The sequence below is a fragment of the Paecilomyces variotii genome, assembly GCF_004022145.1.
Source record: "Paecilomyces variotii strain CBS 101075 chromosome Unknown C8Q69scaffold_2, whole genome shotgun sequence".
Lineage (NCBI taxonomy): Eukaryota > Fungi > Ascomycota > Eurotiomycetes > Eurotiales > Thermoascaceae > Paecilomyces > Paecilomyces variotii.
The window spans coordinates 1974265-2000720 of NW_021167141.1; the positions used below are offsets into that span (position 1 = coordinate 1974265).

Genomic DNA, 26456 nt, shown 5'->3' on the forward strand with positions numbered 1-26456 from the left:
TATCTGCCGTTTAAGGTGCGGAGGCGATCCACTCGACGCCAAAGATGTCCGCGAGACTGTGATGTATAAAAAGGCCGTCGTCCAACGGTTGTGAGCTCCTGCATTTTACGAGACGTCTCACAAGTCTTCCATCAACTCTAATATCTAGCAGATTTCTCACATCCTGTGATTCCGTCCTGGTCGAAACTACATACAATACATGCAGATCCTCAGGCTGCTGATACAGCAGGGTACCAGGAAAGTCTCACTCTGAGAGCAGCCGCGTCTCATAAAACCCGGTCCGTAAGCAGTCGATGGCTTGCAACCTTGCATAGAGTTGCATCATGCATTACTCCACACAATGTTGCTTATCTGCCTGGCCTTGACACCTGGAGCTTCCCCAGTAAATAATAATAATGCCTAGAGGTCCCCTCCAGAGTCCGGATCCCCGAAATTCCTCCAAATGGCAGGTCATAGAGAAGAGAGCACAGACCAGATGCCATCAGTCACCAGTTTGGAAAGGCGCTATGACCGTTAGGGCTCTGGTGACGACGTGAAACAGAGCCAGTCTTGCATACGGAGTAGTCTGTTACAACTGTACACATCGCACATGCTAAAAGTTCTTCCAAATGCTGTTGTACTTTAAGCGAATTTTGTGACCACATTACAAAGTAAATGTAGGTGATGGTAGAATAATTACAGTTGTGCGTTTTAGGCTTTAAATTCGTGGTCTTTCCGCCTTGTTAATATACTTAGCTGAATACAAACTCTCTTGGCTAATTGTCACAGAACAGCATCTTCAAGTGAAGCAATTATTAGTTGGCGCGGGAAAAAACCAAGTTGATCAGTAAGCAAGTGTGCGAATTTAGGAATTAACAACATTCACTAGTTATGAAAGTAACAACTAAGCGTACTGTCTGAAGGTAAAAGCCTATCTAAGAGACATTGCCGATCGCTAAGCATATGCCTAGTTCATCAAGACTTATAAAGCGATAGGAAAAATCTGTACTAAGGGTGTATGTAAACTGTAAATGAGGTCCTCGAAAAGACTTGAGTGTAATAGTTGTTAACTCATCCACGGGCTTCTCTTCGGAATCAGTTCGGATAAGCCAGGCGCTGATATAAATATAAGCCGGTCTTCTCTGACGAGTATAGCTAAATGACCCTGTTGGCGGTGCTATCAGGGCCTAAGACCTATGATGCATTTGTTCTCTTTTAGCCGCCGGATGGCGCATTTGCAAATATACTAGCGTCATTCAGCATCTTTTTATCTTTCATTTTCTTCGCTGCTTGGCCAGATTCCTCTTGTTCTTTTATATGAGACTGTTTGCCGGCTGCGACAGGATCTTTCCGATAGATATTACAGAGTATATTGTTGGCCGGGTTTAGTAAAGTCTCCTCGAAATAGAGATAACACAATTTGTCGAGCTGCTTTCGGGTCTCTGGATCCATGATGTATATATATAGACTTCCGAGGATTGCGAAAGCCCGTCGCAGAGATGTTAACGGGTTTCTGTGCCATTGTTTGTTGGTGGATATGGTTTGCAATATTTCCTCGGGCAGGAGTCCGTTCTATAAATCCTTCAAAAAACTCCGCATCTAGAGGCCCCTAATTGCGTTGGGGGGTATGGCTTTGGATGAAATTTGGTAGTTTCGATAGGCCACACAGCATTGGGTATTTGTAGGGTATTGGTGTTTTCTCGCTGGCGCTTATCTCTCAGCTTGAATTTAATAAAGAAGTTTAAGTCCGACGGAAAGAAAATGAAACCCGGGTCTTCTGCCTTGTCGAATTGATAATGACAAGTGGGATATAGAGGAATTGCGTTTGCCACAGACTTGAAGTTAAATTCAGGGGAAAATAAGCTAGCGTCATGCTAGGATGGTATCTATATAGATGCTAATGAGTCTGAGCTTTCAATAGTCAGAGAAGGGAAATTATATCTGACTGTCTGCTTTTGCAACCATATGGGCGATTTGGGGATCTATTGCACCACAGACCCAATAATCTTTACCCGTGAGTCTTTTGATCTCAAGCTCGGTTGGTTTGGAAAATAAGCCCGATGAATCAAAAGATGGGCCTTGGATTGAAGATATAGGGCGAGCACGCGTGGTGGAGACGGATCGTGATCGAGTGACAGATGGCGGGGACGATGATGGGGAGCTCCCTGTCTGATGCCATTTTGTCAGTTCAAGTTGCAACGATCCACGAAAGATGAATTGGAGGGACACTCACAAGTTCGAAACAAAATACGGCCTTCGATCACGGGTTCGCGCGGCGAGTTGTTACGGCTGGGAAGGTGCAGGCCAGGAATGCGCAATCTCAGATGTAGGCGCTGGACTATGAATCTACGGTAACTATACCGGTCTTTTATTACCAAACGTCATGTGAGGAGGTAGAAATATAACATTGCGATTGACGCAAAAATCTGAAGACCCGTGATGGAAAGAATCAAAGAATATTTCTATTATTGTGAAAGGGGAATCCCAAGCTTTGAGTAAGTAGGGTTGGAGTTGACTGTCATTGGAAAGATTGACTGTGGTGTTGTGAAAGAATCCAAGCTTCTTCCTCTAGTTGGAATACCTACCTAGGTACTATATGGTACACTAAGTCTAAGGCGGTATAGTACTGCCGCTGCTCTGCACCTCCGTGCCCCTCTATGGTAATAGCACTACTCCGTACTTGCACTGGAGACTTCGTTAATTACGCTGTTAGTGGTTGAGAACCGCGGTTATTATTATTATTATTTGGTCTATCAGCGCCCGAGCCAACGACTCTACTGGATCGCACCGGTTCTCGCAACCGAGAGCTCATTCGTGGCCCCCCCGATATTTACCCCTTTTCAACTTGAGAGAAGACGATTGGGGAGATCATCCAGAATATTCATTGACGTTTCTATGCAACCGTTTGCCCCTGTCCGCCCGATAGTTAACTAGTTACGGTGATCACTAAGACTGATATGCTCCACAGTGGAACGACTCGAAGGATGACACCACTGCTGCTCTGCGTCGGAGTTACCGGCACTACTGGCGCGATTGGGTAATATAGAATATCCTCTCTTATCAGGTTGCGGTTCGAGTTGTACATATATCAAGGATATCGGCTCAAATGGTGCTAGGAAACAATATATATTTAATTTCACGTGATTTATACTCCTGGCATGCACTTTGTATAGCTATCCGACACTCTTTATCCAGCTTTAAGTCACAACAATATAGTTAAGTTAAGTACTGGATGCTAAATCTATGTTGTGGTATCTTGGCTCCTTTCTTATGTCTTTTTGTGAACAGCGGAGGGAGAAGCCTATGAAAATCTGTCAGCAGGTCTTGTTTTGCAAATACCAGCATTGGCTAGTATATTCTCTCCGGTATATTCTGGCAGAAACATGCCAAAGGACTTACCTGGTGACTAGGAAAGATCAGCGTGTCGGCAATAACGACGTTCTCCCTCCGGCCAGCAGCGAAGACGATGACCTCAGCGATATCATCTGGCGTTAACGGCTCACAGCCCCTATAGCAAAAGGTCAGCTTCAGTCGGAAAATTCCCCCGAAAAGGGATTGGCCTACTCATAAACAGCATCTGCCTTCTTCTTGTCGCCATAGAATCGCACGACGGAGAATTCCTATTGCGGAGGATATAGTTGTCAGTAAAGTGACGAATATATTCGGCCGGAAAAAGCACTCTCATACCGTCTCAACCTGACCGGGGTCGATCTCGATCACTCGGATTCTGGTCGCGATGAGCTCCTTCCTCAGAGCGTCCGTAAAGCTGCGGATAGCGGCCTTGGTGGCACAGTAGATGCTACCACCAGGGTATGGTTCACGGCCTGCAATGCTGCCAATGTTGATAATGTCTCCTCTGCCGCCCTCGTCTCTTTTCTTGAAAATGGGCAGGATTGCCTGGGTCATGTTGATCAAACCGGTAACGTTGGTCGCGAACATAACGTTCATGTCCTCCGCGGCAATTTCTGGAGCTCTTGCAACACCCTTAACAAGACCACTGGTTCCGTTAGCATGACTTTCACTCGAGTCCTCGAAGAGCCGTATCCTTACGCATTGTTCACAAGCACGTTGATGTCCTTGAACTCATCCGGCAGAGATGGCACGAAATTCTTCACCTCCTCGGGGTTGCTGACGTCCAGCTTGACTGGCAGGACCTTGACGCCATCTCCCACCTCATCCTTAATCTCCTGGGCAAGCTGCTTGAGGCTGTCCAACCGTCTGGCGGTAACGATGAGCTTCAAGTTTTTAGGTGCGGTACGGGCGAACTCCTTGGCCGTGCTCTTGCCAATGCCGGAGGAGGCACCGGTAATGACAATCGTCTTGCCTTCGAGGCGCTTTGCCTGTGCGGTGGCCATTGCGCGTCTGAGAAAGACCTGTTGAGCTTTGGGCCCAAACGTAGAGTTGCTTAGGACTGATGAGGGGTGAAGCGCGGGGAGAGTTCTGGGCGTTCCAAGCTGCGCGAGGTGTCTGATTGAATTCGTGCAGGTGCGCAAATAGTTCATGAGATGTCCGGTCGCGAAAGATAACCTCGTATAGCTCGTTGAGAATGGACAAGTGTTTATCTACTGGGAGGGGCGGCGATGTCGTGATTTACCTTCGGTATCGGAGGGCGTGCGGGGAATGTCTCTGGCATCTCCGCCCGTCTACCCGACGGAAAGCCGTCGGACTTCGTCCCGATCAATATCAATGCCTTTACGTCTATAATTACTTCTGGTACAGTATTTACCATCGTCTAGATATATATTGGTGCCTCTAATATAAATACCGTAGACATCGAGGAAAGGGCCAGTATTTGCTTTTGTATATGCACACTTTACACTGCGATTCTACCCCGCGGCGAGGTCCTCGTGCTATCACTATCGGTAGATATATTTTCCTGCCTATCAACACCAACTGTTATCATAACTATCAGATAGGCTTCATGATATCACTTTTGTTCATTGTATTATGCCTAACCTATACCACACGACCATCGATAACATAAGAGTCATTTGAGCCTCGAACGAGTGAATGACGCTCATTATCTGAGCTATGCTCGACTGAGATAAGAACAAGTAGCATAATGATTGCTGAATTGTATAATTGTCCTTGATTGTATGAAAAATAACTTTATGTTGCCGCGACAAATAATTTGCCATCTATATCATCAAACCAGTGTTGCTTCCACTCAAAGGCTACTAGATAACACTGACTGGCATGATTGCAATTTACTCATGGCATTATTTCTATTGCTAAGTTCCCATCAAGAGAAATATATATATAGCGACCATCCTCTAGCACTCCCCTTCAACTCTAGAGACAACACATCATTCTAGGTCCCTTGACTCTGAATGGGTATCATATGTATGTACAGTCACAATAAAAGAGCGGAACCAACTGCCTGATTATGCGTGGTTGTTTGTCTTTTGTTGGAAAAGACAGAGAGGCTGACATGTCGCTTAACTACTCATGAAGATTGGGAATATTCTTTCCAGGAAGTCTTATAGAACATTGAATTTTTCCATAATTAACATATTTTCCGTTACTCTACTGTGTTTGTATCTTTATACTGTTATTGATAAGACCATATACCTTATGAGTATAATAACTCCCTCAGCGGTTTGCCAACATTAAGCCTCAGCGTTATACGGGCTATTGGAATATGTCATATCACCAAGAAAGGAGTCCAATTCGATATACCATATTATAAGGCTGCAGCTGGGCTTCTTTACTGTCAAGAGCATTGTTTGTGCAGTATATACCTTTGATTTGAATATCTTTGTCATTCCTGTCTTTGTTTGCATAGCCGCGCAAACTAATATATATGGTATGACCCATCCGTTATTCATGATTCTGAAGGAACCCCCCTCGTTATACTATGACTTTATTGTCCAATTTCCTTTCACTTTGTTTCTTTCATTCACCGTATAAATGGATACAACACAGATTTAGTCATGGGATTTGCTACTCCAGTATTCCTCAGCTTATATGGACTTAACCTTCCTGCATTCCTTATCTACCTACATGTCTTGCTTTCCTATAACCTGCTGGTCTGGTTATTGAACCGCAATAAAAATATCCGCTATCTTTTTTTTCTGAAATAGAGGATATACTTTCGCGTAAAGCCCTTGGTGGCTTTACATTTATTCTGTACCTCCATTCTACACTTTATTTATTTATCAATCTCCTTCATTCCCATGGATCCGAGCATGACATCCCACAGTGTCTGTAGGGCATGGGCCCCAGTATTCTCTTCGATCCTTCACCGACAAGATATATGCCAGAAGGAAGCTGCGACAGGCACACATTGCCATGTTGACGATCCTGTGAAGGTGAAAGACGGTGGGATAACCAGCCATATATACGCCTATCTGCGAGCAATGGAGCGTGAAGGGACATGGTATGCTGTTGACGCATGGATCACGGATCTTTCGGGCCGCGAGAGACTCGCAGAATCCACTTTCCTTGTTCCTGCCATGGAGCCCGAACTTGACATTGAGAATTATACATGGGAGTGGGATATGCTCCTGAGGATGTTCGTTGTTTGCTGTGTCCAACCTGAAGCGGCGTCGAATGTCGCAATCATTGGAACAGTCAATGAAGAGCATGAGCGGGACTCTGGCAGCGGTGGGCAAACAGTGGAGGGCAGTGGTAATGGGGAAGACCATTATAGGAATGCAGACATCTTGATTGACAGGGAATCTCGTGCCAGCCAACAAGAACCTGCCATGGACCGCGAGCGTATCGACGCTCTTCTGAAACCCGAAAACTTCAACTGGGCAGATGAGGACGATGATGAAGTCTCTGAAGAGACTCTGCATTCGCAATCTCAAGTGGAAACAGATGCAGAACCTATCCGCGTCAATATCCCAGGGGGGCCTCTCATTGTTGACTCATCCCAGATTCGCTGCCAGACACCTGAACCGGGGCAAGAATCGCAAACTCGCGAAGACGAAGACCCCTTTCCTGTCTCGCATGTAGAGGAGTCAGAGGACCAGATGCTCCGAGCGAACGTTGAAGCCGAATTCAGTTACCGCGACCAAATGACCGCATGGGCATCGACGACGGGATGGAATATCCATCATTTTAACTGGTTCGGCGAGGCAGTGTACGAGTACAGTGATACGCCGCCAGCAGTATCACTCTGGTACATCGTGTCTGAGCCAAAGGTGTCACGACTCTATGATGAGATGAGGGTGCAAGCGATTCTGACCAGAGCCCTGAAGTTCATCGATCCAGTGGTATATTATGGGCGAGATTGGCGAGATCTGCGCCGTCGGGGCCAGGACTTTATCCGGACAGTGACAGGAAATGTCTTCAAGTGCTATACGCTGCATGGAATGTGGAGGGAAGATCAGAATCACTTTGATGAGGGAACGCGGATGGACGAAGGAATCATGGAGAGTTATGGAACTGAGGAGTATGTGATCGCCAACGGTTTCACTGTGCACCCAGCAGTAATGAATAGGGCCGAGCGAGCGAATGCTCAGAAATCACTTTTTGAACGGCAGAGAAGTATCGACCCGTGGCGACATAGTAGCATCGTGAGGCAAAGTCGAATATATGCTCTCTCACCCTTGAGGTCTTGCACGAGTGTGGACGAGAAGTGGGACGATGAGGATGAGATCGTGAACAACACTCCTGCCATCGACAATGGACTATATACCATCACAGAGGAGCTTGGAGAAAGGAATGGCACTGCGGTTTCGTCTGCCCGGGGAATTGTTGCTCACACTGAGCGTCCATATCTTCAAGTAGAAAACATATCGGGCTCAACTTCAGCAGGAGACCTAGAAAATAATCAAGTCCTCAACAATTACCTGTCTTCATCTCTGCAAGTCGTTCCTGGTGATCACAAATGTCCTCCAGATCCCCACAACGTCCCCCGGGGCAGGGTACGTTCGAAGTTCCACAGTCTGCCTAAGCTCGTTACACCATTTTCGTCTGTTGCTGCGTCACTAGACTCCAGCGAAGAGAAAATGGTTCGACAGGAGAATTCTGATGTCGACCCTGATAATGACGCCGATGCTCGAGGCGTTTCAAAACAGGTCATGGTTGAAAAGCAGAACCCCGTCAGCGGAGTGTTACAAGCAAAGAAGCTCGAGAGTCCTCCAGATCCTCACAACATCCCCCGAGTCAGGGAACGTTTGAAGTGCCACAATCTGCCTAAGCTCATTACACCGCTTTCGTTTTTGCCTGCCGTTGTGTCACCAGCCGTTGTGTCACCAGCCATTGTGTCACCAGCCATTGATCCAAAGGATGTGCACAGCCATGACCAGGGCGGACACGACAATCTAGCCGAAGTTCCTGGTCTCGTTTCACCTCAGCGCGAATGTAAACCAGTACTGTCCTCCTCAACTGGCACCGTTAATGACACTGAGTTAGTTGGGTCGACATCTGAAAATCCTGTCCAGACAGAAGGGGGTCAGCCAATAACAAAGTGGTCGGGAGACGGTCTTGAGGAAGATGTCAAATCAACACAGAGTCGGCAACACAAGCCACGCTTGAGCTGGAAACGCTTCGCTGGCCACATAGGTAGGGTGTTCGGCACCGAAACATCAGCCGAAGCAGCAAAGGTACGACCAGGACAAAAGTTGCAGAACACGCCGTCCACCCCTGGAGCAAAATCACCATCAAAAAGCAAGCCACATCACTACATACGAAGAGCGGTCGATTCCATTCTGGAAAGATTGTTCGTATCCTGTTGAAATCATCTCCTGAGTTCTTTGTCACGTCCGATGGCTCCTTGGTTCGTTAATGCGGCGTCATGACATGGATCATGGGTACTGTTTATGCATTGATGTCGAGTTATAATTAAGTGTTCCTTCATGGTCTTTGATGTTTTTCAGCCATGCACATTGTACATTACTGGGGTGAATAATTAATTGCTAATGACGACTTGAACGGTTCAGTATTGTTCCCGGGCAGGAGCGCCACATGTATTGAACTCTTGCTTCCCCTGCGAGATAACTTGCAATGAAATCGCAGGAAGCATGAATACCGAACCGAATACCAAGGCTTCGAAACAATCACCTGGAAGGTTCGGGAACATGGACAGCCGATGTCAAGATTTGTTAGATTGTACAGTACATTAAAGAATACAAACCGGCCTAGCTGATAAGTACCAGTAGATATAGCGCATTATGATACTTGGGAATACGCCAATAGAAGAGAAAGCTCACTGTCATTAAGTATGGTAGGAGTTTATATTAGTGGTTCCCATTTCCTGCTCCTTGCACCCAGCCACACGATTTATATTTAACTAATCCGAGAAAACTTGCAGTCTGAGACTCATTCCAAGTTGCACAGACAATCCAGAGTAGGTTTACAAGTCATTTGGTTTAGGCTGAGGAATACTCTTGTAAAGGTGAATCGTAAATCTAGTTGTCATATAAGATCCCGAATGGCCACGCAAAGAGGAGTACAGAGTAGAATAGTTTATTCTGCACTATAGAGATGCCACACTATAAATACTAGTGCTTCGGCGCTTCTGATGTCAAATGCAAGTAACTTTAATATCGGGAGACCATCAGGGGACTATTTCGGACCAACGATCGGCCCGCGTTTGGGTGTCGTTAAACCCAGGTTCGCGATGTATTAAATAACGATCAATTCTCGTTAAACCATGGTTGCTGTGTAGTGTGCCATTCAACAATGACATTTCCTTTTAAAAGCGCTCTTCACTTGACTGATCGTCCACCATTTATCAACAGTACTTGGACAGCCCAGTCTTCAAGGGACCTTTTCGATGCACCGTAGACTAAGAATGCTCTTACGGTGGTCTACCGTCATGTCTTCAGTGAAAGCTTTCGCAACCAAGTTACAGGACAGAAAAGTGATGCAAACCGCCATGGAGAAACGCAGAGTGTTTCCAATAAGTGGATTTAAGACCGTTGAGCCGGACCACCTAGTGGAAGAAGAGGAGTTGCCTGATTACCGAGCTGATCGATTCTATCCCGTACAACTAGGTGAAGTGTTCAAGGACCGCTATCAGGTGCTTACGAAGCTTGGATTTGGCACTTCATCAACCGCTTGGCTAGCCCGGGATTTGAAGTAAGTAGGCGTGGGGTCCAGTGTTGGGAATTTCTAACTAATCCTTTCAGAGCTCGCCAGTATGTCGCGCTCAAGGTGTATGTGCGCACGTCGTTGGTTCATCGCGAGCTGCCATTCTATCATCATATCGCTAGACATATCACCGAGAGCTCACATGTAGGGCGAGGTAACATCCGTAGGCTACTGGACTTCTTCGAAGCCGCAGGTCCAGACGGCCGCCATGTTGTCCTCGTTTTTGAAGCTGCGCAAATGAGTCTGCGTGATATGAAGACAGTCTTTTGGCCGGATGGGTTTGAAGAAAATTTCGTCAAGGGTGCCATTATCGAGCTTCTAAAGGCTTTAGATTTTCTCCACACCCAAGGAGAAACTGTCCATACTGGTATCTACCCTCCCACTGCCCTTCTTCGACTCAAATATCTCATTTAGTTTGTCACTGATAAATTGTAGATGTGCACCCTGGCAACATGCTCCTTGGCGTTTATAACAATGATCTTCTACGAACCCTTGAAGAATGGGAGTTCACTCATCCCGTTCTGCGTAAGATAGTGTCGTCCACTCGAACTATCTTCCACTCTCGGTTAATGAAGCCCAAGGAGGGCCCAATGCTCCTTTCTGATTTTGGTGAAGCCAGAATTGGTCCTGGACCGCACGGAGGTGATATAATGCCCTTGGAGTACCGGGCTCCCGAAATATTGCTTTATGTAGGATGGAGCTATCCCGTTGATGTGTGGAGTGTCGGCCTAACGGTGTGTTGATTCAAATCCCCATCCTTGACATAGGCATATACGCTGACCCCGTTCTGAGGAAAGGCCTGGCAACTCCTTGAACCAAAGATATTGTTCACCGCACGTGATGAGGACGGAGATCTTTACGATGCTGCTCATCTTGCCCAACTTATTGCCGCTTTGGGTCCACCTCCACCTGGATTTCTGGCCAAGAATCCAGAGCGGAGATCTATATTTTGGGACGATCAAGGTATGTTGGCTACCTGAGAATAGTAGACACCTAGAAAGACAAACCGCAATGTGTCGCTTTTCCGTATCATGACTTCTGACCCCTCCCATTATAGGTCAATGGCTAGGCCTTGCGCCCATACCGCGTGGCCGTACCTTGGAGGCCCTTGAAACTCGACTAGAGGATAAATGTGGCTTCCTCAGGTTCATACGAAGAGCATTGACCTGGATGCCTGAAGAGAGACCCACGGCTAAAGAGCTTCTACAGGATCCTTGGCTGGTAGGCTAGAAAATGTGACACCACGCCCGGTTTTACCAGTTTGTTCTATTCGCAAGAGTCAATTGTAAATCTAGCACGCTAGGTATAGTTGTGTCACCATTACAGTCCCTTCTGGCTGGTACCCAAGCAATTATAAACCAAGTTACTCCAATTGATGCTTGTAGTTCAATAGTGGCGGGAACGATCTTCTGCTATGACAGACGATGATGACACTTTCAGAGTCTTTGAAAAGTCGAGAGCAAGAAAGTCTATTACAGTTTATGCAACACATAACAAAGAAAATAGAAAAGTCAATGTTGTATTGTAACCCGCAGCCTAGTTGTCGAGATCGGATGGGAAACTCCGCGACGGTAACGTGCAGAGGGACAGATAGCGCGAAGTGGGTTATATATATGCAGAGATAGTTATCCCTCATATTGGCGCTGTCCGGTGTAATAAAAGAGCAACGACTTTCTCTTAGCGCGAAAATGTCAGCTAAGTATATTTTCCGTCAGAGAAATAGATCAAAATAGTATTTCTAGTCAAGGCGGAAAATGATGTGAGATTGTTGGGTTAAGTAAATATGGCGCTCAGGAGTGACAGCGTTGGATTTCTCTTCTGAGCTCTTCTTACATGTGACATGCAAGCAGAACAACAGAAATTCTTAGCCGGTGTAACTTAGCAATGTAAGACCCAGGTATTCTGAAGTTCCTTCCAGTCTACTCGTCTTCAGGATAACATAGTTCCCACCGCCTTATTGCTTTCTTTCTTTTCGAATCAATGTCTTGATCCAACATTGGGATTTTGGCAATATGTATCCGATGATGCTCCGACCAACTCTTGGGATGCTAGACATCGGTGTTCAGCTGGATTCTACATTCTCTAATATTTAGAGCGTAAGAACTGGAACAAACAAGGCTGGAATTGTCCTCTATGACGCAACACAACACTCTAAGGAAGTTGTTATGAGCAAATGGCAGTGCTTATTAGTAGATCTGCAATCTAAGGGACTACATATCTACTACTGCAGGGGCCTCGCGCGTTGACTCGCCTTTGACTCTTGCGTTGCGCTCCTGGTAACTGAGAATTATCAACTATTCCGTAAGAGTACGGTGTTAGTAATTTACCTAGCGGGCTTTCGGCTCGGCAAGGTTGGACCGTTCCGTCTCCACAGCCAATATCTACTAATAATAATGGATTCGAGAGTTTTCTGTATGGTAATCAAGGGTCCAGCTAGAGACCAGGGTTCCCCGTCGAGAGGCTCTCAACTTTCAAGGGTCTCGAAACAAGCAGTGATTGTTCTAGAAGAGTGAATCCATATCGGAACTGTTCTCTGTTGGTATGCGTTCCTGCGACAAGTTGGTTAGTTGGCGAGTATCTAGGTAGTATAACCACTACTGCCGCCAATACAACATCTAACATCTCAGCTAGGCATATGATGTCGCCCTGATGACGTGCGCGTCTCACGCACTACTAGAGTATGGTACGGTCAAGCTCCGCATCATAGCCCTGAGTGGCGACTTGATGAACGAGCCTAGAGGAGAACTGTTCAGAGCCGAATGAGCAATAAACAACATGGCAGACCATTGTTGTACCATACTCTAGAGTCTAGAGTAATGAGACCGAAGCTGTCAGTGGATATGGGCTATCCATGGTTGGAAGTGATCGGATGGAGATGCGAGTTCGACTTTCTCGTGGCGGTCAACGATCCTTCGCAAGGGACAGCAGGTTGCACCAGCTCGTCGGAGGTTTCTCCATCGCGTGGTTTCACTACTTGCGTTCATCTGGTCTCTCCATGAATCATGGTGGGTTCGCATCTTCTCACCAGGGTCACTATCAGCCTCAATACTGCTAACTAGTCTATCTAGCTCGCATCTGCCTTGGTTTCCTGCGACAAAAACAAAGTCGCGGTCAATCCGGTGGGGATGTACAGGTGGCAGAGGTCCCAAAAGGAGGTCTCTTGGAGGATCTCATGAAGAAATCCAAGACATACGAGCACTTTCTCCGGGCTCCGTGTATCCCACGTCTCGCCAATTGCAAGACCTCTTTTGCAAGCGCGATCGAGCTGGCGTGTCGAAGATCTGCGCCGAGGTTAACAACTGGAGCAAGACGTCGCGATTCGGAGCGGGGTAAAATCAATAATCCCCTGGCTAGAGCCTCGTGCTTTTACCATCTTCAGACTTCGTTTGGCGCCACCACGGGTGGATCTTGTAGATCGCCGACCACGAGGGTTTTGAATCGTTGTCTCTTACCAAGCCAACCGCGGTGCCTGGGACCGTTCGAACGCTAGGGCATATGAATCTGATCTCGTAGTTGGTCGAGCTTTCTGCAAGAAATTTTCGGGCTTCAGATTTGTCAGTCATGGATTCACCGCGGGCTTTAACCTCCTCATGGCTCGTGCGTTTCGTCACCAAGCAACAGTCATGGATGCGGAATATCGGAGGCTTACACAGTAATCTAATACTTGTACTCCGTACACAAATAATTATTATCCCTGATCTATGCGTTCCTCAGCGATGGCGCCACGATCGTCCTACAGCAGATCTCCTATCGGCATACAGGGCCAGATGATAATTGCCGGCGCACGACTCACGTAGTATCAACCGTTTGTCCGTTTGTCACACCTTCTGTAACCGTTTCGTTGTTTTCTTGAGTCCGTCCGTTCCCTATTTGGCAGAGTCAGTGGGTATTATTGCGTCTCCTCGGCCTCGAGCGTGTCTTCTCAATGGCTTTGAAAATTGCTCAGAACGCGGTACCTTTCGGCTCTTGCGGGATGTCGACTGTCATCTTTGCATGACAGACAAGAGTATCGATCCACTTCAGCCCGGGAGATGAGGAGATCCATGGTTCGTCCTCAATCTTTTTACCTTATTATTATTGACTAAGTTAACTACCGGTGATAGTCAACAGTCAGCAGCCTCGAAGTGATCTTGACGCCCCCCTCTATACCTCGTCGTTAGGGCTTGCTTTGAGATCGACGCGGGTGGAGACAAGCGTAATTGACAAATTATGATGCTCCATAGGTACAGTAGTACTTACACGAGGGTACCATCGTCCGGCCACATGGTACTAAGGTACACGCCTCGTAGGGGTTCTTATGGCGTCCCCAAGATGTGGACGGGCTTCCCGTACTGGGGTACACTATTGACTACTATCAAAACCTTCGTCCCGTCATAACTAATACCCCCGCAGGAGTCTCCTCTCATGGGAAAATTTCGCGCTTAAATTTAAGAGATAATGATAACTTTAACAGCATCTGTGCGCCTCTTCTGCCTGATGTACTGGCCTTGAAGTACCAGGACGTCCGCACTTCCATCTTGACGAACCTGCAGAGTGCAGCCTTTCGTGCCTGTGCCCAAGACAACAACGATCACTGAACACCGAGTGGATCGTCAATTTTCTACACTGGTTCAGCCAAGGGAGCACGATGGACGTCCTTGCCAGCAGCATATTCCCCCGGGGAGATGAAACAGGAGCGTCTCGAGGGAGAGCCGCCGTGATCATTACAGGCGTGCTCACGGCATTCGCCGCCTTGACTGTTGCGGTGCGCCTCTACACGAGAGCCGGTCTTCTGAAGTCGACAGGACGTGAAGACTGGTTAATCTTAGGGGCTATGGTCAGTCGACTCTCAAGTGTTATCATTGTACCTGGCTAATAATGTGTCCTGCAGGCGTTCTCTTTTGTGTATCTTGGTCTAGTTGTTGGTCGTAAGTTACCCAAGACAGTCCCTACTGCCATACGGATGAGATGCTAATATCATGCTATAGAACAACAATATGGGCTTGGAAAGCATGAGTGGGCCATCTCCCCAGAATCCATGAAGATTCAACTTCGAGTGGGTCGCAACAGAAGCACAGATGATGATTGCAAAATGACTGATTGAATGCTAGTGTCTCTGGATCGCCATTCCCATGTACAACAGCAGTCTGGTCTGCACCAAGTTCTCCATTCTTTTCAACTACCTACGGGTTTTTCCTAATCGTCGCCTCCGTCTCTCATGCTATATCATGATGTGTGTTGTCACTTCCTATTCGACATGGGCCATCGTCAGCGGCTATTTCACCTGCGTGCCGGTGGCCAAGTTCTGGGACCCTACGATCAAGGGACACTGCCTCAACTTCCAAGCCCTCTGGTTCTTCAACGCTGCCATGAATATCATTACGGACACCACACTCCTTATTATCCCAATGCCGGTCCTTTCTCATCTGCAGCTTCCTAAGAAGCAAAAGTTTGCCCTGATGGGAGTCTTTGCTGTCGGTGCCATGTGAGTGCCTGCCCGCCCTTTCTCCCTCACACCTCGATTACTCCTGCTAACATACCTCATCCAGTGTCTGTATCACGTCCATCCTACGTCTAAGTGGCCTTCACAAGGTTGCCGTCAGCAAAGACACCTCTTGTAAGTTCTAGGCTTCCATCTTATCAAAACGAAAATCTCGAACCTAGCAAGACTAACATGTCTGTACAGGGGACAACGTCAGCGCCGCCTTCTGGACCGCTGCTGAATGCAACGTCGCCATCATCTGCGCCTGTCTTCCCTACCTGCGGCCTCTGATTGCCCGCATGTTCCCTCACTTCATCAACGCCAGCAGCTACAACGAACGCACTGCGGGTCGGCGAACCACCGGAACCTTCTCCAAACATCAGGCCACGATGCTCAGCCAGGGCGCAGACTTCGATCTGTACACCATTAACATCGAGAAAGGCGACGACAACACGAGTCGCAGCACGATGAGCGGTATCGAAGTCACCACCGAGATGACGACAGTTCAAGAGCCCAATAAAGAATTCGAATCGATCAGTGAGCGCAGACTCGTTATGCAACCTGAACCCTAGATATTCTCGTTCGTTTCTCTGGGTTTCGAATTTCAACTTCCACACCGCTTACGCCATGACATGTTTTCATATTTCTCAACAACTACATATCATCACTTCTCGTCTTTTGGGAGACATTCTTTTTTTTTCCGGATTCTTTATACCCATGCCCCATGACATAACATAACCAATACAGTTACGGCATTCTCTGTACATATATACCCTTTTTCTTCTTCTTCTTTTGATACCATCATGACGGCCAATCTGTGCCATTTTACTTTCTATTCTTGTATATACATTATCCCCATTATCTTCATTTGATCCATCATGATCTCTGCATGCTAGCCTCTGCACTTATGCTAGCCTTTAATATGATAATTCTTTCATGACTTGAAACAAACGATCCGTCGAGTTCTAGAACTGCGAGAGAGCAAGTAGTCATATCGAACCCCGTAGCGGGACAGCTAGTTGCCCACCCGATTCTGGACCTGGGGTGGGACCCTATAGGGGGCTAATTAGCTCTTAGGGGTCTAATAATATGTTCTGAACCTACCATCACAGAAAGCGACATAGTTCTAATCCTATCCAGCACAAGACTCACCCTTCAAACCAACATCACCATCCCCATCTGTTTCGGCGCCGCCTCCACGAATCCATTCTTCACATATAACTTCCTCCCCGCCTCATCCGCGAACAAGGTCACATACGCACTTGCTCTTCTCTCTTCTCCTTTTCCTTCTTCCCATGGTACTTCCACTTTAATCTTCCACAAAAGCCTCTTCAACACCGCATCGCCTAACCCACGTCTCTGATGTTCTGGCAATACCGCCATATCAGCGATGTGAAAGTACCAGCCACCATCGCCAATGATGCGGCCCATTGCGACGGGTGTGCTGTCGTCGTCGTTGGTAGTTATGTAGCATCCATACCAGCTCCCGGATAAGGCGGCGCGGGCTTGGGCCGTTGTCTTGGGTGTGAGGCCTGATGCGGAGCGAAGGTGGAGGTATGATGGGACGGAGGGGTATCCGTCGTGGAGGGTGTAACCGGTTGGTGCGGGTGGTGGTTGAGATATGGTATCGGCAGAGGATGGAATTGACATTTTCTAGTTTCGGAGTCAATTTTACTTCGTTTTTTATCGATTGATGTAGATGCTGATTAATTGAAAGGTTTGATATGGTACCTAAGTCTGATTGTTGCTTTGGAAAGTGATATAGTCGTCCGGCAGCTGAGAACAAGGATGTTAATAGTGGTGGGATCAACATTCAACAAATTATCTAGTATCTAGAGTCTTTATCCCGTCGATATAGAGTTAAGCTTTGAAGGAGGCATCCACAGTACGTGGCTATATCCTGATCTAGTTCTTGGAAGCCGGAGTTCCCCGAATGCAGGGTTGTTTGAAGAACCACAGAAATCGAAATGAACAATATAACTGAATCCGATGTATACTTATGTCCTTAGGAACCCAAACCCTTTATTTAAAGAATACGGTTTCTTCCAGATTCTACATCGAATTCCGAGCTTTAGTCTAAGTGCTGATAAGATGCGCTTCCCCGCATGTCGTTCGTTCTAGACGGTCGTGGTGTTTGACGTGCAATGTATGTATGTACATAAATACATACTTTTCAGCAATATATCAGCTTTCCCAGTACGCAATACAGAATGAAATATACTACAACCTTCATGGACAGATACCTCGTCAGTGATAAAACCACGCTCTCTACTACTGGTGGCAGCCCTAGCCCTAACGCCCATAAGCAACGACGGGACGAAAAAAGCGCCTAAGAGAAAACACGACCCGCCTTCCCCGCCTGGGCTTTTGGAGATCCAGACATGCTTCTTCGGAGCTCGCCTCTTCCTGCTAGACAGCCCAATCCCTTTATGGGATGCAACATCGCGCTGGCGGCGGGGGCTCCAGCTATTAAGTCTAGGTTCTCTTGGTGTGTCGCTTCTTCTGGTTCTCGGGACGAAGCTGTCCTCCTCATCCTACCCTAGAGTAGATGTATTGTATGTCTATGCTTGTTGGAGTAGCTTCCAATTGATGTCTATGAGAAGCATTAGCCAAAGGAATCGTGTATTTGATTGAGCTTCATTCTGTACGGCACAGGACGGTAAGATTCCAGCTCCTCTTGGCAGTGACTCATGTGTAGAATGGTACGAGATACTAACCGGATAATAGTGCAGGCTTTTCGATGCAGGAAGGTACTTCGTCAGTCAACGACGCTCTTTCGCGGGTTGGCAAGGATGTCTCGTCCAGTCGAGATTCGCAGATGAACATTGAACTAGAAAGTACAGGTTTCGGACGAGATGCGTATGACAAGGGCAGCTCAGGAAGTTCGGGCATGCCGGGAGCGATGCCAGAGGACCATGAACTCCAACCAACTTCTTCAGACCTTGGGCCGCCTTGGTCGCAGCAAGATGATGAGCCTCATCGCAGTAAAGTCCGAGTGGTCGCTATCATGGTTGCTCTTTCTGTAAGTCTTGGACTTCTTAACAGTTCCTAAAGATGCGTGATATCGAGTATGTTTTTAATGATTGTAGTTGTCGCTCTTTGTTGCCGCTCTTGACCAAACTATCATGGCAACCGCCATTCCAACAATATCAGCGGAACTCCATTCTGCGTCTGGCTACACCTGGATTGGCGGTGCTTATCTTCTTGCAAATGCTGCCGCAGCCACGATCTGGGCCAAGCTGTCGGATATCTGGGGACGGAAGCCAATCTTGCTATCTGCAGTTGCCTTGTTCTTTGGCAGTTCTATAATATGTGCGACCGCTGTTGATATGACTATGCTTATCGTCGGTAGAGCTCTGCAAGGGACAGCCGGAGGTGGCCTCATCCAGCTGGTGACGATCACTATTTCCGATCTGTTTAGCGTCAGGTAATGATCTTGACTGGATGAGATCCATGGACTACGGGCTAACTTTTGGTAGACACCGCAGTCTTTATCTCGGACTCCTCGAGTTCATGTGGGCTATCGCTGGTGGTGTCGGACCGCTGATGGGTGGTGCTTTCTCCCAGTACGTTTCATGGAGATGGAACTATTGGATCAATCTGCCCGTCTCGGGGACTACGTTCGTCCTGTTGCTGCTCTTCCTAGACGTACATAACCCAAGGACGAAGATGCTTGAGGGCGTAATGGCCATTGATTGGTTTGGAAGTATCTCAATCCTGGGCCTTACTTTGATGTTGCTCCTTGGTCTGAACTTTGGAGGGGAGACGTTCCCATGGGACTCACCTAAGGTTATCTGTCTTATCGTTTTCGGATGTGCTATGTCTCTGCTGTTCATCTACAGCGAAAAAAGGCTTGCGAAATATCCACTGATGCCCATGCATATTTTCAACCATGTGTCCAACATTGCTAGTCTCACGGTCTGCTTTACACAAGGATTTGTAAGTTTCCTTACTCGTTTTAGGAGCTTGCAGACAAGACTAATGTGCGCAGGTCTTTATTGCTGGTGAATATTACCTGCCTCTCTACTTCCAGTCGGTCCAGGAAGCGTCACCGATGCGCTCGGGTCTACTCATCCTCCCTATTGTGTTGATGGAAGCCTTGATGGGTGTTACAGCTGGAGTCGTCATCCACCGCACCGGCAGATATCTCGAACTCATCTATATCGGAGTCGTCCTGCTTACAGTCGGAAACGGGCTGTATATTCTGTACAACGCTACTTCATCTCTAGGTGAAATCATTGGGTTCCAGATCATTAGTGGCATCGGCGCCGGGCTCCTGTTCGAAGCGCCACTTATCAGCTTACAGGCTGGCGTCTCGCAAGAGGACACCGCAACTGCTACGGCAACGCTGGGCTTTATCCGAAATCTTGCTACCTCCTCATCAATAGTCATCGGTGGAGTGGTATTCCAGAATTGCATGAAGATGCAAGCACCTGGGCTTCGCGCAGCAGGGCTGTCAGCGATCCTAACGGCAGAACTGACGGGAGGGGATGCGGCGGCAAACGTCATGACGGTCAGGAAGATAAAAGATCCCGCCCAGAAGCTAGCTGTCAAGGAGGCTTTCGCGTCCAGCCTCCGGAATATGTGGATCTTATACACGTGTGTCGCTGCTGTGGGAGTGGTTGCGAGCGCGTTCGTGATGAAGATAAAGCTGAGCAAAGAGCATAAGGAGACGAAGACTGGCCTTAGGAAAAAGTCCGATCCAGATACCCCCGGTTCAAGTACACCCCCTGTTGTCACGGCATGAACTATGAATCGATGGGCCCGAGTAACCCGGATATATTGAAAGATTGTCGAAATGAGATTCCAGATTATGGCAATTTTTCTTTGCCATGTGTCTGTGAAAAGTCCAGCGAAGTCATGTTTACTCAAGCAGGCCCATTTCTCTGCATGGCATGTATAGCATAGAGCTTGATGTGGATCATGGACTCGAGCATGTATACAAAAAGTTATCTTCAAAGCAAGCATGTATATACGGAGGAGTGCATTCAAACATCGCTTTGATGAATCCTCCACTGCTCTTTGACAATTCTATTATTATTCTTTGGAGCATAGGAAAAAACATCCAAGTATCCGCGGTGCACGTGCCAAGAGCACGGGCCACCTCTCCAGCCTCCCCCGGTTATTGTTACCTGCTCTACCGGTTATGTCCAGCTTACCATCTTCCATTGCGATCCGTCTCCTGTCCTGGTCATATTTGTTCCCAAGCTTACCCTCTTTGCGCAACCTGAACAGTGTTTGGGCAGCTCGCAAGGGAATCTGGTCCTTGCATCAGACCTCCATTCGAATCATCGACCCGCTTTACCAATCGTGGTGTATCCGCGCACGCGCCACTCCGATTAGGCCACGACGTTTTTTCCCCGACAGCTCTGCGCTCCACACTATTTCTCTGTCTTCCTGATACCTACCGTCTTTGCAACGGCTATATCAGCTATATCATCTCAATCCGATTTAAATAGTCTCGTCGTTGCGTCTTAGGGAGGAATCAGTCCCGTCTGCGCAAGTCCCGATATTTAGAAGGGGGAAAGCTCGAATCTGCAAACCATTTCAGATTGATTAGACAACATCGCGACAAGATGGATTTCTCCAACGTTTTGTATGCCTTTCCTTGCGGCTCTTTTGCAATGCGTGATCATGACCTTGCTGCGCTATCGTGACCGGTACAATGCGCTTGACCTGTTGTTGATACGCGGTCTTGCGGCCAACACCGGGTCTAGCCCTAGCAACGGATGAGATTCCTTTCTCAAGAGTTAGATTTGAAGAGTCAGACAGCTGACTTCTCTGTGCACAGCCGCCTCGCTAACATCGCCGTCGGTGCGATTATGGTCCTCGGCGGTATTGCTCAGTTCTTCCCTACATCGCTGAGCGCGGTCATCGTTGGCGTGTACGTTATCATCTTCGGTCTCAGTACGTTCGACCCCTCGCCTGCGACGATACTTGTTTTGCGGTCATGGCAGCAGTACTGACCTGGTTCTTTTCAGTTGTTGCTGGATTGGAGTTTCTTCCCCAGGTTCCCGATTACGTGTACCGATACGCGTCCTTCCTCTTCTCGTTCCTGGGACGTGGTATCTGTAAGTAGTTATGGTGTCCAAATCCGATGCGCGATCGCATACTGACTTCGCTGGGAAGTTTACATCTTCGTCGGCTCGCTCATGCTGCATGGTCATGTCCTGCAATATATTGCCGGTTCGATTGTCGGCTTCACCGGTGTCGGATACCTTGCTCTGGAGTTCATCCCTTCCATTGAGCCCCCAGCCAACATGCGAGAGGCCGACAACACCTGGGGCGCTGAGCAGGTCTAAGATGTGGGCATCCAACCGCGCGTGACCCCCTAGACCGATGTTGCGCAAGATGTGGGCTAGTCACTAGAGCGCAGCATATTATTGAGATATGTGAGAGCTTGACTATACTGTATTATAGCAACTACATGCGGATTATGTGAACACATGCATTGAGGAATGAAATTAGGACGGAGAGCTATCATGATCAGACCTGGTACATGTGACTGCCTATGATAATAGGTCCACTGAGATTTTTTCCTGGGCACAGTCAGAGGGCAAGAAGATGTAATCATCAAGGAGGGGCCCTAAACGGATAGTTACTGACTAGCCTATATTATTAAAGGAACAACAGGCACTGCTTACTTTTCTGGAGATAAGACCATTGTCGCAATTGATCTTCGACTTTTTCGATCTTGTTGCCTTGTTGGAAATAGACTGTCTTAGTAGGAACAATTCCATTGTGCTGTAAACTGTGTATGCCACTCTTTAGCAGCCTTGACATTAGCTTTCTGACGCGTGTCTTCATTAAGCGGCCATTTGAAGTGAAAGTCCCAGTTCCAGTCCGATTCCAACGCGGGGTCCGTAGAGTTGGGATCGGGGCCTTTTATTCGATATCAAGGTATGAAGCTTAGACTATTGCAAAGAATTAACTATGTAACCGTTAGACTATCTATCATGCTAATCTCTCCGTCAGCAATACAGTGACTGAGCGCTAGATAGGTAGTTCTACCTTTTCCAGGTCTCCGGTACGGATAGATAGATAGATAAAATAATAGGCTAAAAAAGAATAAAAGTAGAGGGTCACCTGCAGCTCGCTTTCCTGGATCCACCACTCGTCTTTCGTCTTCGTAACTACTCCGTACAGCGTGCAGAAGGTGAGGCCTAACGCGCAATGAGGGGGGTGGACGATTGACAAGTGAAACCACTCCAAACGACGCTTAACCACCAAACCCGAGGTTCCGGCTGTGACGTGATGTACTAACCTGCAGCAGCCGGTTGGACAAGAAAACCTCGTCTAGATAATAATGATAATCTACTAATTATGTTTTGGTAGTTAGTTATTTCTTTGACTGGAGATTATTATGACAGCTGATCGGTCGATTGTGACTGGATCGCGGAGAATTTTCCGCTGGACGGATAACTATAGTAGATCTCAGATCTTTTTTCTTTCTTTTCTTTTTTCTTTTTTTTTCTTTTTGCTGCACAGGTGATTGATTCGTTTTAAGTCAAATTGGCGGCTATATCCGCGAGGAAGAGACCAGAAATAGAACAATACTAATAGTTCATGACTGACAGGCCAGACAAGCTTTTGTCAGCCTTTCCGGGACGCCGGGTCGGGGTGGCGACGTGGCCAATCGAGTGTCACTGAATGCTGCTGACTGGCGGGAACAGATGCGGATGGCCAATCAGAGGCCAGATAACACCGATTTGCTAATCGCTGATGCGCTACTGATCGATCAGGAAGGACGCAGTGGGGTCCCGTGGCAGCGCTAAGCCCGATCAGGCGGCGGTGGAGTCATGGCGGTGGATCCGATTCTCTGATTTGGATTCTGGAGAAAGAAAGAAGACAGGAAAAGATTCATGAGCGAAAATGCGTCGTCGGTGGATGGAATGTGTGTAGAGTAATTATTATGGGATGCCGTATCTGTCAGGAAGAAACAACCCCAAAAAAGGATCAGCCGGAACGAGGACGAAACAGGGGCCAGCAACGCCTTTTCCTTCTCTCCAGCACGCATCGTAGATCCCCTGAAGATAGCGCCAGCCCCGTCCGCAGTACCTGACGCGATAAGGCCAGAAAAGCAACCAACGCTGCGAACGTTCTGGGCCAGAATTAATTCCTATCTGCGTCCATCTAATCCCCGAAAAACCCCTACACGTCGGCACTACTCTCTCCGCTGGGACTCTCCGTCGTTCTGGTTCGGACTAGCTAGGACTGCTAACTCTCTCTCTCTCTCGCTCTCTCGTCCTTCGGCTTCAAACTACTACCGGTCCGCTCGCCTCCCGCCCAGCGGACTTGGTCTCACACAACTCTCCACGTCTCTTCCACTCAAAGCTGTGCTGGCTCTTTCGCTCCTCCACTCTCATCTCATCCAGCATTCCCATCTTCCATCCTACTCGCCTCCTACTGCGTCTCTCCGTCGTCGACATCCTCGACCTTTACGCATCCCTTCCTTCTCCGCCAAGACGTCCTAGAACCTCCGTCCTAAGGCCCTTCGCAGGCAAACCGCGACGTCGTTCCTATACGCGATCGAGGATCATCTCATCTCATCGGGAGAAGTCGACGAGATCTGGACTCGGACGCCACCCGCTTGGTCAGATCTCCGTGGATCCTCTGTGGCGGGTTGTTGCGGAGGTGAACATTGCTTTTTCTGCCCGAACAGGAACTCTCCCAGGATAGTAGGGCCATCGGACGACGGTGCCTGGCGTCTACTTCCAGCGGCATCGAATTTTACGACGATAGCATCGTCTCTTTCCAGCATCCTTTTCTTTTCCGGCGTTGGGGGGAGTTCATCCTTCTGTTTTCTGGGTTGGAAAATCAGGTGGGTTCAGTTGCTGTCGACGTACAGAAACCGCTACGGTGTTTCAGGTCTGGACGTTTCCCCATCAACTAGGCCGTCCTGATCGTGTACGATACGCTTGAACCTCGACGTTCCTACAGAGGAATATAAAAAAAAAACAACAGGACCAGTCGCGGAGGATTACTGTTCTACTCTACGGTTCTCTTGCACTCCGCTAGTCGGACAAGAGGTGTTTGGACCAAGGCAAAGAAGTTGCCATGCTGGCGTCTATGCCACCGATGGAAACGTTGCGGCCCAGATCGAGGACGGACAACTTGGTGCGCCGGCCTTCTGCGGAGGATCTCGATGCGGCTCGCCAGTTGGTTTCTTCCGCGCGGGGTGGGCGTGAGCACTCAGCTGATCCGCAGAGAGAAGGCAGCTATGTCAAGAGCGATGACTGGGCCGCAGTCAACAAGCGCGATCCTCCAATCGAGATGGATCTGAGGCCGGATGGCACCAGAGATGATGCCGCCGCCCATACCGCTAATGGGTCCTCAGCGACCAGGCGATCGCCCAAATCGCAAGCCAAGGATGCGTCCTTTCTTGGCCACTCTTGCAGGTTTGTCGGCCTTTTTATTCTTGATCCCTGCCAAATCAGTACGCGTATTATTGACTAACATCTGATCTGTAACTTAGCAACTGTGGTACAAAGAACACCCCATTATGGCGGAGGTCTCCTACCGGGGCGATGATCTGCAACGCCTGTGGTCTCTATCTCAAAGCTAGAAATGTCCAGCGACCTACGAAACGGAATCGTCTCCAACCTGCCGCTGCATCATCGCAGGGCCCTCGATCGCGCAAGAGTCTCTCGCCTGGTCCTCAACCGGCGCCCGGTGTGCAAGAAGCTACGGCGGCCGCAGCTGACGGGGCCTGTAATGGTTCGTGTCCCGGCGGTGGAAACTGTAACGGCACAGGGGGTGCGGAGGGGTGCGAGGGATGTCCTGCGTACAATAACCGAGTCTACAAGTCCGCTCAGCGAATTGCTGCGGCTGGCCAGGCATGGCCCACGCCTAGCAACCAGGAGGCAGATAAGCCGGCTGCGTCGCCGGCCGTCGATACCTCTCTCAACGATGCGAGTCCTGGTCGAGATAGCTCGAGTCTACTGGTCGCATGCCAGAATTGTGGGACGACAGTGACGCCGCTTTGGCGAAGAGACGACCAGGGCCATCCTATCTGCAACGCGTGTGGTAAGTGCCAATGAAGATCGTTGGCTGTCTCGACGCCAACCCTCCCCATTCGAGGGAACCATGATAACTGATATGGCGACTCTGACAGGTCTCTACTATAAGCTCCATGGCTGCTATCGGCCGACGACGATGAAGAAGACTATCATAAAGCGGCGAAAACGCGTTGTGCCTGCGCTGCGGGACCAGTCTCCGACAGCGGCGACGCAGTCATCCAACGGATCTTCTGCCTCACCCGAAGCCTCGCCGGTTGTTCCCGCCCACTTCCACGACGAGCAGCGCAGACATCTGAGCAGCGAGCATCTCAACGATTCTAGAGCGGCCCCCGTTGGCCCGCGACCGTACACTCTAGCACCTCCTCCGGTGGATTTTACAGGGTATAATTCCAATCTGGTCTCCCTTCCCCATCACCCACCACCTCCCCCAAGACTCTTGGAGCCCGACAGAATGAGCGCGCCGAGTCAGTCTCCCAACTCTCAGTATCCTGCACGGTCCGTCTCTCCCCGACCGGGGGCGCTGCACGATCCCACGAGCAACCCGAAAAAGCGAACGATCGCTGAAGCCGCCTCTTCTGGCGAGCCAACGTCGGTGCCGACGACCTTGGAAAGCGGTTCGAATCAATTGCCTCCCATCATGTCCTCGGGGAATACGGCACCTCCAGGTCGTCTGAGTTCGATCTCTTCTCTGCTCAATCATGCGGGTGCGGGCGACGAAGCTCGCCTGGATTCTGCGCTGCCTCCGATGAACCGCCAGCCACAGCTTCCGCAATCGTCTCCCAGTTCGCTGCGGAACGTGAGCGAGAGCTACAAAGCAGAACGCCGCGCCCAACTCCAGCGCGAAGCAGAAGAGATGCGACAGGCACTGCGGGCTAAGGAGCGAGAACTGGCTGAACTGGATCAGCTATAGGTCTTTTTTCTTTGATACCAATTCGACGTCACTCTCATACGAG

The 26456-nt window shown here is 48.6% G+C and overlaps 8 protein-coding genes across 8 annotated transcripts; 6 read left to right on the forward strand and 2 right to left on the reverse strand.

Moving 5' to 3' along the window:
- Positions 1-3088: 3088 nt before the first annotated feature.
- C8Q69DRAFT_457169 (oxidoreductase) lies at positions 3089-4651 on the reverse strand. Its single transcript, XM_028629880.1, has 5 exons — positions 4030-4651; positions 3667-3976; positions 3544-3599; positions 3379-3487; positions 3089-3280 (listed from the first exon to the last, which is right to left on the reverse strand). The coding sequence occupies exons 1-5, from the start codon at positions 4479-4481 to the stop codon at positions 3248-3250; spliced, it is 960 nt and encodes a 319-aa protein (XP_028487564.1). The 5' UTR covers positions 4482-4651; the 3' UTR covers positions 3089-3247.
- Positions 4652-6167: 1516 nt separating this feature from the next.
- Positions 6168-8666, forward strand: C8Q69DRAFT_504576 (hypothetical protein; the record flags this gene model as incomplete). Its single annotated transcript, XM_028632607.1, has 1 exon — positions 6168-8666. One exon carries the CDS (start codon positions 6168-6170, stop codon positions 8664-8666), a length of 2499 nt encoding a protein of 832 aa, XP_028487565.1.
- Positions 8667-9484: 818 nt separating this feature from the next.
- C8Q69DRAFT_457179 (kinase-like domain-containing protein) lies at positions 9485-11482 on the forward strand. The gene is made up of 5 exons (XM_028629881.1): positions 9485-10011; positions 10062-10390; positions 10459-10757; positions 10821-10986; positions 11081-11482. Exons 1-5 carry the CDS (start codon positions 9707-9709, stop codon positions 11251-11253), a joined length of 1272 nt encoding a protein of 423 aa, XP_028487566.1. The 5' UTR covers positions 9485-9706; the 3' UTR covers positions 11254-11482.
- A 3043-nt stretch (positions 11483-14525) lies between these two features.
- On the forward strand, positions 14526-16094 carry C8Q69DRAFT_154262 (hypothetical protein). Its single transcript, XM_028625582.1, has 6 exons — positions 14526-14839; positions 14894-14930; positions 14991-15058; positions 15114-15487; positions 15552-15619; positions 15689-16094. The coding sequence occupies exons 1-6, from the start codon at positions 14651-14653 to the stop codon at positions 16054-16056; spliced, it is 1104 nt and encodes a 367-aa protein (XP_028487567.1). The 5' UTR covers positions 14526-14650; the 3' UTR covers positions 16057-16094.
- Positions 16095-16390: 296 nt separating this feature from the next.
- C8Q69DRAFT_457187 (putative GNAT family N-acetyltransferase) lies at positions 16391-17531 on the reverse strand. Its single transcript, XM_028629882.1, has one exon. The coding sequence runs from the start codon at positions 17132-17134 to the stop codon at positions 16640-16642; it is 495 nt and encodes a 164-aa protein (XP_028487568.1). The 5' UTR covers positions 17135-17531; the 3' UTR covers positions 16391-16639.
- A 962-nt stretch (positions 17532-18493) lies between these two features.
- On the forward strand, positions 18494-20318 carry C8Q69DRAFT_154302 (putative MFS transporter). Its single transcript, XM_028625583.1, has 3 exons — positions 18494-18911; positions 18964-19423; positions 19476-20318. Exons 1-3 carry the CDS (start codon positions 18610-18612, stop codon positions 20229-20231), a joined length of 1518 nt encoding a protein of 505 aa, XP_028487569.1. The 5' UTR covers positions 18494-18609; the 3' UTR covers positions 20232-20318.
- Positions 20319-21118: 800 nt separating this feature from the next.
- On the forward strand, positions 21119-22150 carry C8Q69DRAFT_516816 (putative COPI-coated vesicle protein; the record flags this gene model as incomplete). The annotated part of the gene is made up of 4 exons (XM_028633398.1): positions 21119-21195; positions 21276-21391; positions 21466-21555; positions 21614-22150. The coding sequence occupies 4 exons, from the start codon at positions 21119-21121 to the stop codon at positions 21784-21786; spliced, it is 456 nt and encodes a 151-aa protein (XP_028487570.1). The 3' UTR covers positions 21787-22150.
- A 2225-nt stretch (positions 22151-24375) lies between these two features.
- Positions 24376-26445, forward strand: C8Q69DRAFT_154383 (siderophore transcription factor SreA). Its single transcript, XM_028625584.1, has 3 exons — positions 24376-24882; positions 24960-25510; positions 25599-26445. The coding sequence occupies exons 1-3, from the start codon at positions 24542-24544 to the stop codon at positions 26411-26413; spliced, it is 1707 nt and encodes a 568-aa protein (XP_028487571.1). The 5' UTR covers positions 24376-24541; the 3' UTR covers positions 26414-26445.
- The last annotated feature ends 11 nt before the right edge of the window (positions 26446-26456 follow it).

Coding starts and splice junctions, on each gene's coding strand:
- C8Q69DRAFT_457169 (XM_028629880.1), bottom strand. CDS start 4,481: ATGAACTATTTGCGCACCTGCACGAATTCAATCAGACACCTCGCGCAG. Junction 3,977..4,029: donor AACGTGCTTGTGAACAATGC/GTAAGGATACGG, acceptor TAACGGAACCAG/TGGTCTTGTTAAGGGTGTTG. Junction 3,488..3,543: donor AAGGCAGATGCTGTTTATGA/GTAGGCCAATCC, acceptor CTTTTGCTATAG/GGGCTGTGAGCCGTTAACGC.
- C8Q69DRAFT_457179 (XM_028629881.1), top strand. CDS start 9,707: ATGCACCGTAGACTAAGAATGCTCTTACGGTGGTCTACCGTCATGTCT. Junction 10,012..10,061: donor TGGCTAGCCCGGGATTTGAA/GTAAGTAGGCGT, acceptor TAATCCTTTCAG/AGCTCGCCAGTATGTCGCGC. Junction 10,758..10,820: donor TGTGGAGTGTCGGCCTAACG/GTGTGTTGATTC, acceptor TTCTGAGGAAAG/GCCTGGCAACTCCTTGAACC.
- C8Q69DRAFT_154262 (XM_028625582.1), top strand. CDS start 14,651: ATGGACGTCCTTGCCAGCAGCATATTCCCCCGGGGAGATGAAACAGGA. Junction 14,840..14,893: donor GGTTAATCTTAGGGGCTATG/GTCAGTCGACTC, acceptor TGTGTCCTGCAG/GCGTTCTCTTTTGTGTATCT. Junction 15,059..15,113: donor CCATGAAGATTCAACTTCGA/GTGGGTCGCAAC, acceptor ATTGAATGCTAG/TGTCTCTGGATCGCCATTCC.
- C8Q69DRAFT_457187 (XM_028629882.1), bottom strand. CDS start 17,134: ATGTCAATTCCATCCTCTGCCGATACCATATCTCAACCACCACCCGCA.
- C8Q69DRAFT_154302 (XM_028625583.1), top strand. CDS start 18,610: ATGGCAACCGCCATTCCAACAATATCAGCGGAACTCCATTCTGCGTCT. Junction 18,912..18,963: donor TCCGATCTGTTTAGCGTCAG/GTAATGATCTTG, acceptor AACTTTTGGTAG/ACACCGCAGTCTTTATCTCG. Junction 19,424..19,475: donor TCTGCTTTACACAAGGATTT/GTAAGTTTCCTT, acceptor TAATGTGCGCAG/GTCTTTATTGCTGGTGAATA.
- C8Q69DRAFT_154383 (XM_028625584.1), top strand. CDS start 24,542: ATGCTGGCGTCTATGCCACCGATGGAAACGTTGCGGCCCAGATCGAGG. Junction 24,883..24,959: donor TTTCTTGGCCACTCTTGCAG/GTTTGTCGGCCT, acceptor TCTGTAACTTAG/CAACTGTGGTACAAAGAACA. Junction 25,511..25,598: donor TCCTATCTGCAACGCGTGTG/GTAAGTGCCAAT, acceptor CGACTCTGACAG/GTCTCTACTATAAGCTCCAT.